Genomic DNA, 12,354 nt, shown 5'->3' on the forward strand with positions numbered 1-12,354 from the left:
CAGTTGCGGCGAGCGGGGGCCACTCTTCATCGCGGTGCGTGGGCCTCTCACTATTGCAGCCTCTCCCGTTGCGGAGCACAGGCTCCAGACGCACAGGCTCAGTAGTTGTGGCTCACGGGCTTGGTTGCTCCGCGGCATGTGGGATCTTCCCAGACCAGGGCCCGAACCCGTGTCCCCTGCATTGGCAGGCAGATTCCCAACCACTGTGCCACCAGGGAAGCCCCGGGTTTGTTTTTGTAGGTCCTTTTCTTCTGTTGTGTTTCCCACTTAGAGAATTTCCTTTAGCATTTGTTGTAGAGCTGGTTTGGTGGTGCTGAATTCTCTTTAACTTTTGCTTGTCTGTAAAGCTTTTGATTTTTCCATCGAATCTGAAGGAGATCCTTGCCTGGTAGAGTAATCTTGGTTGTAGGTTCTTCCCTTTCATCACTTTAAGTGTATCATGCCACCCCCTTCTGGCTTGTAGAGTTTCTGCCGAGAAATCAGCTGTTAACCTTATGGGAGTTCCGTTGTATGTTATTTGTTGTTTTTCCCTTGCTGCTTTCAATAATTTTTCTTTGTCTTTAATTTTTGCCAGTTTGATTACTGTGTGTCTCGGTGTGTTTCTCCTTGGGTTTATCCCGTGTGGGACTCGCTGCACTTCCTGGACTTGTGTGGCTATTTCCTTTCCCATGTTAGGGAAGTTTTTGACTATAATCTCTTCACATATTTTCTCTGGTCCTTTCTCTCTCTCTTCTCCTTCTGGGTCCCCTATAATGCGAATGTCGTTGTGTTTACTTTTGTCCCAGAGGTCTCTTAGGCTGTCTTCATTTCTTTTCATTCATTTTTCTTTATTCTGTTCCACAGCAGTGAATGCCACCATTCTGTCTTCCAGGTCACTTATCAGTTCTTCTGCCTCAGTTATTCTAGTGATGCCTTCTAGTGTAGTTTTCATTTCAGTTATTGTATTGTTCATCTCTGTTTGTTTGTTCTTTAATTCTTCTAGGTCTTTGTTAAACATTTCTTGCATCTTCTTGATCTTTGCCTCCATTCTTCTTCCGAGGTCCTGGATCATCTTCACTATCATTATTCTGAATTCTTTTTCTGGAAGGTTGCCTGTCTCCACTTCATTTAGTTTTTTTCTGTGGTTTTATCTTGTTCCTTCATCTGGTACATAGCCCTCTGCGTTTTCATCTTGTCTATCTTTCTGTGAATGTCCTTTATTCTGTTGATTGAACCAGATTTTTAGTATCCATGAAGAATATCTAATTAAAGGATTTTCTAGTTAAAGCTGTGAATCTGGCCTTGTGGGAATACAGTGCCACATACCACAGCTGTCTCCTTTTTCATTAATCACCATTGAATATTCCTCTCTATCAGTAGGTTCTCAGCATCAGTAGTAGATACATGTTAGTAGTCATCATAGAAACCAGCACTTACTGTGCATTTCAGGTACTGTGCTAAGTGCTTTACATAAATTATTTCATTAATGCTCTTAACGGACCTCTAAAGGAAGTGGCATAATCCTCTTATAGATGAGGAAAAGAGTATAAAGTTTGAGTAATTTGCATGAAATCACACAACACAGGCTTGCCTCTTGTTACCAGTGGGGAGGAGTGAGTATTAGATAGTGAACCAGTAGGCTGGAATGAGATGACTGAGTTGAGTTAGAGGAGCATGAAATTTGCATCTTTCTAAATTAATCTTCTGTGTTAATTTATCTAAATTAGCTGGCACCAAAGTTGGGGCATAAATTGTAGCTAAATTGGCAGGCACCAAAGTTGGGGCATAGACAGAGCTGTCTTTGTAGTTCTTCCATTTGTATTTCTGAAGTGCTTTTCCATGTTCACCTAACTCTCAGTGTGTATCCAGCACGTAAGTAGTAGATTCTACCTTCTAGGGGTGACCCTTGTCTTTTCCTTTTTTCAAGATGTCTGTTCCCTACCCTCTTGGATTATCTGATGAAAGAAATTCATGCCAAGGGATTAAGTGATAAATAAATCAATCTTAGAAATGTTTTTCAGTGAAATTACTCTTTATTTTGAGAGAGAGAAAGGAGTTATCACAATCTATATCCAAAATTCTAAATGTAGAAAATCTATATTGATTTTTGACACCCATGTTAGCTCTATAAACAATGTATATGAAATTGTGTTATTTAGGATATTGTTCAGTTGCATTAACAGACAAAGGAAGACAAAACTACACCTGAGAGGCTTAAACCAGATGGATTTATTTCTCTCTTAGGTAAAAGTCCAAGCTGAGAGGTGGATCAGATGGATAACCAGCTCTGTTCCACAAGGTCATTCAGATGTTTCCTTCTAATCTTATCTTTCCAGTGTTCCCCAGGGTATTACCTTCAGCTTTCTGATTATGCAGGATCACCACCACCATATCTGTGTCACAGGCCTGCAATAAGAGGGAAAGAGGATGGAGGGCAAGCAAGTTCCTTTCAAAGACATGACCCAGAAGTTGTACACATCACTCTTGCTCACATCCCATTTGTCGCACCTTAATCATATGGCTACAACTAGCTGCAAATGAGTCTGGAAAAGGTGGTCTTTAGCTGGGCAGAGATGAGTTGATAACTACAGGGATCTATTGCTAAAAGGGAGCAGAGGGGAGAATGAGTGTTAACCCGATTATTAGTAGTCTCCACTACAGAAGTTTATCTCTAATTTTGGCAAACCTATCCCACAACCAGTTAAAAGAGTTGGTAAGGAGTAGCCATACCAATGGACTTTGTGATTATCAGGTTAGTAGCATAATAAAATATAGTAGAAGAGAATTCAGTAATGATTTTAAGTTTATTTTCAGAAACAAAGCACAAAACTGGATGTTAGAGAATTTGATGAAATAACTTCAAATTGTGTTAAAGTTGGTGGTTTTATGAGCTAATAATTATTTATTTTGTTCTTGTATTTTAGGCCTCAACTCCATATAGCATAGATTCAGATTCTTTGGGAATGGAGTGTATTATTTCGGGAAGTGCCTCTCCAACTCTGGCAATCAACACTGTGACTAACAAAGTAATTCTATTTTTTTGAACACTTTTGAAATGTCGTTGAGTAATACATTTAATTTGCTTTTATAGTAACAGTAGATTACTGTATGGTTGAGTTTAAAGATGATATAAATTTGACCAAACCATACATGGCAGTTTGAAAGCTGAATCCACAATGCTTTTAGCTTTACACAAGTTAGTAGTAAATAAATAATTCTCTGGAAAAATTGGAAGATGCTTATTGGGAAGCTCTATATTAAATTTAAATTCTTGACACTACCAATCCCATTGAATTTTTGAGTCCAGCATTTTATTGAATCAATTTGTTTCAAAATCATTGATTACCCCTCTAAATATGTGATTTAAAAAGAGATTGACAAATAACCAGGGTGTCAACAGAATCCAGTAAAATAAATAATTCAGACAAACTCAGAGTCCATTAGAACGGTGGTCAACCTCTTTCATGATATTCAAGTCTAGGTACATACCCAGAAGTGTAGTATGTGGTAGTCTGCTGCAATTTTTGTTTTGTTTTTGTTATTGAAGCAAGGGTCAAAACTTTGTGCTAACTCATTAGATACCTAGTAGGGTACAAATATCTCTTCTTTACAAGGTAGTTTCTTAATCTCATATCTCAAAATCCTAAAAAGGCTCTGGGAGGTTCATGAAATAACTCAGTTCTGTGCATCTATTTCCTCCATTACTAGACCATGATGAGCACCTTGAAGCCATAATATATCTCACTCTTGTACTCATACGGTCTGTCAGTCTTGCTTTTACCCTCTCCCCGTCTCCCTTGCTTTCACTTGCTCTTTTTTTTTTTTAATCTCTTCTACTTTCTTGTGCACACACATAAACACAAACATGTATACACTCAGTTGCACTAATACACGTAGTATCTTTGTATTTGTAAAAGGTAATGAACAAGCAGATAGAAGACAGATTATAATCAGAGTGACTAATCAGAATTCCAATTTAGATAGGAAACTTACAACTGAAGTGTAAAGTAATAATTTTTCCCAAATAGCAATACATGGACTGATTCCATCAGAATCATTTAAGGGAGGGGTGGGGTTGTTAGTGTGTACGTGTGTTTGGTGGTGGTAGTAATTCCCAGATTCCATTGCAGGCCTACCAAATCAGTTACTTTATCCTTGTGGGTAGGGCCCAGAAATCTGTACTTTTAAAAATCATCCCTAATTATACCCAGCTAGACTTGAGAATTTCCGGTGAAATAGATGGGTTGGAATCAGAGGTATCCAGTACTGCTCTTTGCGATAGTCCAAGCAGGAGATACTGAGGCCTAAACATAGACAGTTGTGGCTATTAGGAAACAGTTAGAAAGTAGTAACGCTGGGACTTCGTGACTAAATAAAGGAGCTGGAGTTTTTGGACTTCTGCTTTCAGATATGATAGAATAGCTAGTATCAGATTAACCCTTCTCCCTATCTATATAAAATTACCACCCTGCCTCCCACACCCTGCCCCCCACACCCTGCCCACCAATAAAAAAGAAAGGCATTGGAGAAAAAGACAGGCAGGACTTCAGAAGAGAAGGTCTCAGAAAAAAGGGAAGCACACTGAGATAAGCCCTACGTGTTTTCCCTTGGGACATTTCCCACTTCTCAGTGCATGGCATAGAGGCTGCACAGAAAGCTACAACCTAGAGCAGTCATTGAGCTAGGTATGTAAAAACCAGAGTTTGAGGCTACCAAAGAGCCAGGGCTTAAGGACCAAGATCCTGAGGAATCTCAGAAGTGACCTCAACTGTTTGCAAGCAATATCCAGTTAAGGCATTGGCTAATCCCTAACCTGTGTGTGCTTTGACTCAGACACAGGCAAATCATGTGGATTTTTCACTAGCCAGACTTCAGCAGTCTCACGGAGGTTGGGGGGACAAAAGTTGTAGTTCTTTAAAGAGGGAGCCATGGTAAACACCCGAGTTTTTCAAATTGATACTTAAGAAAGATTATGTTCTATAAGTAAGAGCAAATCAAAATAACACCAGTCTCAAACTGTTACTAGGGTGGTATGCTAATATTCCACTTGCCAAAAGAAAACTAAATCCTTTCTAGAAGATAACATATCCCGAGCTTTTGCAAGTTTTCATAAGTAAGGTCTCACTTTCAGTCAGAATTTTCAGACATTCCAGGAAACAAGACCAAATAATTAAATGCCAAGATGGAAAGATAGTATAAACATATCCACAAGTGATCTAGATACTGATTTTTAAATAACTATGACTAATATGTTGAAGAAAATAGATGAATTATAGAAAATTTATCAGAATTGGAATCTGTATGGAAGAATCAAGAGAACTGAAAAATATAATAACTGAAATTAAGAATTAAATAGATGGATTTAACAGCAGATTAGACACAGCAGAGGAGACAATCAGTGAACTGGAAGATAGGTCAATAGAAAATATGCTGGTTGAAAAACAAAGAATGGAAAATTCAAAGAAGCTTAAGAGATAAATGGGATACAGGGAAAAGATCTAACAAACTTGTCATTAGTGTTCCAGAAGAGAAGCAAAAGGGAATAGAGAAGAAGCAATATTTTAATTTTCTAAGACTGATGAAAGATAACACAGTACAGATTCAAGAAGTTCTGAGAACCCCAAGGACTAATTAAAAGAAAACCTTATCAGACAAATAAAAGTCAAACTGCTAAAAAACAAGGATTTTTAAAAAAAAAAATCTTAAAATCAGAGGAAGATAACAGGCAACTTCAAAGGAACACACTGAATTCTGAATAGAAATGATAAAAGTCAGATACCACCAGAATGAAATTTTTGTAGTGCTGAAAGGAAATAACTGCCAATCCAGAATTCTAAAATCAGAATTTCTATGAAAAATGAAGGTTAAGTAAATTGGCTTTTACAGAAACAAAATGTGAGAGAATGTTACAGTATTAAAAAATTAAAGGAGGTTAATTTTTCAGATAGAAGGAAAATTATCCTGTGCAGAAAAGAATGAAGAACACCAAAAGAGTATGCATGTCAGTAAATAAAAATATGTATCAAGTGATTAAAACAATAGCAGTTCTGTTATAGAACATAGTGCTTTGGAGTCTAAAATACTTGTAGAAGTTAAAGTACATGACAATACTAGAGTAAGGCATTAGGAAATATATTGCAGTTAATGTCTTTGCATTGTATGGGAAGTGGTAAAAAGTACTAAGTCAAGGGCATGTAAAATCTAGGGCAGTGATTCTTAACACTTCAGCATATATCAGAATAACTAGGAGGGCTTGTTAAAACCCACATTACTGGGCCTTACCCTGAGAGTTTCTGATTCTCTAGGTCTGAGTTGGGGTCTGAAAAATTGCATTTCTGACACGTTCTCAGATAATGGTCGTGTACTGTCCAAGTTCCTTACCTTATGAACCACTGCTCTAGGTTACTACAAGAATAGTAAAAGAATATTACCAAGTAAGGAAAAATAATAAATCCTTGGTTAATCCAAAAGTAGGCGAGAAAGGAGAAAAAAAAATGAACAGAGAAAAGATGGGAACACAGGAAAATAAAAAGTATTTAAATCTAATTACATTAAGGAATACATTAAATGTAAATGTGCTAAATATTCATTTAAAAGCCAAAGAGTCTTTTCTGACCACAACAGCATGAAACTAGAACTCAACCTTAGAAAGAGAACTGAGAAAAAAATGATTACATGGAGAGTAAACAGCATGCTACTAAAAAACCAGTGCATCAGCAATGAAATCAAAGAGGAAATTTAAAAATACTTGAGACAAATGACAACAAAAACAACCATACAAAATCTATGGGATGCAGCAAAAGCAGTTCTTAGAGGGAAGTTCATTGCAATACAGGCCTTCTTCAAAAAACAGGAAAAAATCTCAAATAACCTAACCTACCACCTAAAAGAATTAGAAAAAGAAGAATAAACAAAACGTAAAGTCAGCAGAAGGAAAGAAATAATAGAGATTAAAAAAAGGTAGAAAAAACTCAATAAAACCAAGAGCTGGTTCTGTGAAGGGGCAAACAAAATCGACAAACCTCTGGCCAGGCTCACCAAGCAGAAAAGAGGGAGCACCCAAATAAACAAAATAATGAATGAAAGAAGAGAAATAACAACTGATACTGCAGAAATACAAAAAACCATAAGAGAATACTATGAACAATTATATGCCAACAGATTGAACAACCTAGAAGAAGAGGACAAGTTTCTAGAAACATAACAGCCTACCAAAACTGAATCAAGAAGAAATAGATAATCCAGCAGAGGTGAATTATCCTGCAAACAAAAGTCCAGGACCAGATGGCTTCTCTGGGGAAATCTACCAGACATGCAAAGAAGAACTTATACTGATCCTTCTCAAACTCTTCCAAAAGACTGAAGAGGAGGGAACACTCTCAGAGTCATTCTATGAAGCCACTATCACTCTGATACCAAAACCAGACAAAGATAATAACAAAAAAGAAAATGACAGGGCAGTATCTTTGATTAATACAGATGCAGAAATTCTCAACAAAATATTAGCAAGCCAAATCCAACAACACATAAAAAAGATATTACACCACAATCAAGTTGGATTCGTCCCAGGGTCACAAGAATGGATCAATATATGCAAATCAATCAATGTGATACACCACATCAACAAAAGAAAAGACAAAAACCACATAATCATCTCAATAGATGCAGAAAAAACATTTGATAAAATTCAACATCCACTCATGATAAAAACTCTTACCAAAGTGAGTGTAGAGGGAACCCATCTCAACCTAATAAAAGCTATTTATGATAAACCCACAGCCAACATAATACTAAACCATGAAAAGCTGAAAGCCTTCCTGCTAAAGTCTGGAACAAGACAAGGATGCCCACTCTCACCACTTCTATCCAATAGATAAAATTGTCATTATATGCAGATAACATGATACTGTATATAGGAAACCCTAAAGACTTCACACAAAAACTATTAGATCTGATAAACGAATTCAGCAAGGTAGCAGGGTACAAGAGTAACATACAGAAATCTGTTGCATTTCTTTACACTTAACAATGAAGTGTCAGAAAGGGAAAGTAAAAAAAAACAATCCCTTCTAAAATTGCATCAAAAAAAATACTTAGGAATAAACCTGGCCAAGGAAGTGAAAGATTAATATGCTGAGAAGTATAAAATATTGGTAAATTGAAGATGATTCAAAGAAATGGAAAGATATTCCATGCTCTTGGATTGGAAGAATTAATATTGTTAACATGGCCATACTGTCCAAAGCAATCTACAGACTTAATGCAATCCCTGTCAAATTACCCATGACATTTTTCACAGAACTAGCACAAATAATCCTAAAATTTATGTGGAACCATAAAAGAACCAGAATTGCCAAAGCAATCCTGAGGGAAAGGAACAAAGCTGGAGGCATAAGCTTCCCAGACTTCAGACAATACTGCAAAGCTACAGTAATCAAAACAGCATGGTATTGGCACAAAAACAGACATATGGATCAAGGGAACAGAATACAGAGCCCAGAAATAAACCCACACACCTACGGTCAATTAATCTTTGACAAAGGAGGCAAGAATACACAATTGAGAAATGACAAGTCTCTTTAGCAAGTGGTATTGGGAAAGCTGGACCACTGCATGTAAATCAGTGAAGTTAGAACACACCCTCACACCATACACAGTAAACTCAAAATGACTTAAAAACTTAAATATAAGACATAACACCATAAAACTAGAAGAGAACATAGGCAATACATTCTCTGACATAAATCATAGCAGTGTTTTCTTAGGTCACTCTCCCAAGGCAATAGAAATAAAAGCAAAAATAAACAGATGGGATCTAATCAAACTTACAAGCTTTTGCACAGCAAAGGAAACCATAAACAAAACGAAAAGACAACCTACAGAGTAGGAGAAAATATTTGCAAATGATGGGACTGACAAGGGATTAATTTCTAAAATGTACAAACATCTCATACAACTCAATGACAACAACAAAAAACAACCCAATCAAAAAATGGACAGAATACCTAAACAGACATTTCTCTGAAGAGGACATACAGATGGCCAATATGCACATGAAAAGATGCTCAACATCACTAATTATTAGAGAAATGCAAATCAGAACTACGGTGAGGTATCACCTCACTCCAGTCAGAGTGGCCATCATCAAAAAGTCTACAAATAATAAATGCTGGAGAGGGTGTAGAGAAAAGGGAACCCTTCTACACTGTTGGTGGGAATGTAAATTGGTGCAGCCACTGTGGAAAACAGTTTGGAGGTTCCTCAAAAAACTAAAAATAGAGTTGCCATATGATCTAATGATCCCACTCCTAGGCATATATCCAGAGAAAAGTGTAATTTGAAAAGACACATGCACCCCAGTGTTCATAGCAGCACTATTTACAGTAGCCAAGACATGGAAGCAACCTAAATGTCCATTGACAGATCAATGGATAAAGAAGATGTGGTATGTGTACACGTTTTCATTACTCCCAAAAGAAAAGCTCATACCCATTAGCATTCATATCCCATTTCCTCCATCCCCTGGTAACCATTAATTTATTTTCTAACATTCTGGATTTGCCTATTCTGGACCTTTCATGTAAGTGGAATTGCAAAATATATGACCTTTTATGTCTGACTTCTTTCACTAAACACATTTTCAAGGTTCATCCATGTTATGGCATGTATCAGTATTTCATTCCTGTTGTCATATAATTTAACTGTGTCCCAGAATAAAGCTCAAGAACATTCATAAGAATCTAAAAATATAGCACTTAATAATGTAGATTCACAATAGTCTGGCATCCAATAAAAAGTTACCAAGCAAAGAAGCAGTAGAAAACAACCCATAATGAGGCAAAAATCAGTCAATTAGAACTGACCCGGAAGTGACACACATGATAGAACTAGTAGAAAAGGACATTAAAACAGTTATCATGAGCCAAGATATGGAAATAACCTAAGTGTCTATCGATAGATGAATGGATAGAGAAGATGTGGTATGTAATATACAATGGAATAATGTTCAACCATGAGAAAGAAAGAAATCCTGCCGTTCGTGACAAAATGGATGGACCTTGAAGGCCTTATGCCAAGTGAAATAAGTCAGGCAGAGAAAGACAAATACTGTATGATATCACTTATATGTGGAATCTTAAAAGGCCAAACTCAGAGAAACAGAATAGAATGGTGCTTACTGGGGGCCTAGGGGGTGGGGAGAAGTGGGGAGATGGTCAAAGAGAACTTTTCGTTGTAAGATGATTAAGTTTTGGGAATCTAATATATAGCATGGTGATTACAGGCATGATACTACAACACTGTTGCTAGGAGAAAAGTTGCTAGGAGAGTAGGTCTTAAATGTTCTCACCACAAAGAGAAATAGTAATTATGTAAGGTGATGGAGGTGTTAGCTAATGCTGTGATGGTAGTGATTTTGTAATACATAAGTATATCAAACTAGTACATTGTGCACCTTAAATTTATACAATGTTATATGTCAATTATATCTCAAGCCGGGGGCTAGGGGGTGGGGGGAACTGTTAATGTAACTATATTTTATAGAAGTTCAGGTTGAACATGTGTATAGACACATGGAAGATATTTAAAAACCCAAATCAAACTCCTTAGGGATAAAAATATGTCCCAGTTGAAAAATAAACTAGATGGGATTAACAGCAGATTAGGCATTGTAGAAGGAAAGATGTGAACTTGAAGATATAGCAATAAAAGCTATCCAAAGTGAAACACAGAGAAAAGACTGTAAGGAAGTAAATAGAGTATTAGTGAGCTGTGGGGACAGCTTCAGGCAACCTATAATATGTGTAATTGAAGTTCCTGATGTAAATCAGGATCTACACAGAGCAATTAAGGACACCAGAAATGATAACTATGTGGGTAAATATAAAGCTTTTTTTAAAAAGATGTAAATCTCTTTAAAGGATAACTGTGTAAAGCAAAAAAATATGGGAAGGCAAAAGTAAAGCCATCGTTCACAGAAGACATCATTATTCATATGGAAAATTCAACAGAATCTACAGATAAACTCTTGGAATTAATAAGTGAATTTACCAAGGTGTCAATATTAGATCAGTGTTGGATTTTAGAAGTCAGTTATTTTTCTGTGTTAGCCATGGACAGTTAGAAAATACAATTTAAAAGATAATACTTAAATTAACATTCAAAACATCAAGTACAGAGACACCTCATTTTATTGTGCTTAGGTGTATTGCGCTCCCCAGATATTGGGCTTTTTACAAATTGAAGGTTTGTGGCAACCCTGTGTTGCCAGCTGATAGTTAACATTTTTTACCAATAAAGTATTTTTAAATTAAGATATATACATTGTTTCTGTAGACATAATGCTATTGCACACTTAGTAGACTACAGTACATTGTAAACATAACTTTTATATGCACTGGGAGACCAGAAAATTCGTGTGACTTGCTTTATTTCAATACTTGCTTTATTGCAGTGGTCTGGAACCAAACCCCCAATAACTCTCTGAGGTAGCTAGGATTAAATGAAAGATGAACTCTGCACAGAAAACTATAAAAAATTACTGAGAGAGAACAAAGGGGGTATAAATAAGTAGATATATAATTTTCATAGAGAAGATTATTGTAAAGAAGTCAGTTTTTCCTGAGTTTACCTACAGATATAATATCCCAATCAAAATTCCACAATGCTTTTTTTAGGGGAAGGAAGATAGTAGGAAATGACCAGCTGATTTTGAAAGATAAATGAGACTCCAAATGGTAAACAGTAGTTGAAGAAAATGTTGAAGAAAAAGATAAAAGAGGATTTATACTTCCAAATATCAAGAGTAAACCTACAATAATTGAAAGTGTAATATTGGCATAAGAATAGACACATAGAATTATGGAACAGAGTTCAGTGATGTCTTTCAACAAATGGTGCTGAATCAATAGAAAAGTGAGATTTTTTCATGCACAAAAATCAATTTCAGATGGATTTGAGACCTTAATATAAATGATAAAGTTCTCAATTGGATGAAAAAGAATAAAATATGTTTTAAAAAGTAGAATGAAGGAAGTAACAAAAGATTAAGAGCCGATGCTAACGCAACACACAACAAAGCTTTACGTAATCCTTTAGCTAAATTTACTGCAAAAGGACAGAAAAGGATATATACGTTGTATGAAACGAGTCATTAATGGTAGAAGTCTGCATGGTGGTTATCTGTAACAGGAGATATGCGGATGGATGATGACTGGCTGGTGAATGATGATTGGGAGAGTTCATGAGTGGGCCTTCTGGTGTGCAGGTATGTTCTGTATCAGTGGTTCTGTGATCTGTGGACACCTGAATAACCAATACCCTTTTGGGGATTCCATGATAATACTAAAATGCTATTTGCCTTTTCCTTTATTTTTG

The 12,354-nt window shown here is 36.4% G+C and overlaps 1 protein-coding gene across 6 annotated transcripts in view; it reads left to right on the forward strand.

Annotated features, from left to right (window-relative positions):
• FOXJ3 (forkhead box J3) overlaps positions 1 to 12,354 on the forward strand; it is a 126,220-nt gene that overhangs the window by 90,019 nt on the left and 23,847 nt on the right. For 4 of the 6 annotated variants that reach the window (XM_082388181.1, XM_082388183.1, XM_082388180.1 and 1 more), the window contains one exon: positions 2,904 to 3,005. The exons of the other annotated variants lie outside the window; for them this stretch is intronic. In XM_082388181.1, coding sequence (XP_082244307.1) covers positions 2,904 to 3,005 — 102 coding nt within the window. The remainder of the gene's footprint in view (positions 1 to 2,903; positions 3,006 to 12,354) is intronic. 6 annotated transcript variants of the gene reach the window in all.

The sequence above is a fragment of the Balaenoptera borealis genome, assembly GCF_965194805.1.
Source record: "Balaenoptera borealis genome assembly, chromosome: 1".
In the NCBI taxonomy this organism is placed as follows: domain Eukaryota; kingdom Metazoa; phylum Chordata; class Mammalia; order Artiodactyla; family Balaenopteridae; genus Balaenoptera; species Balaenoptera borealis.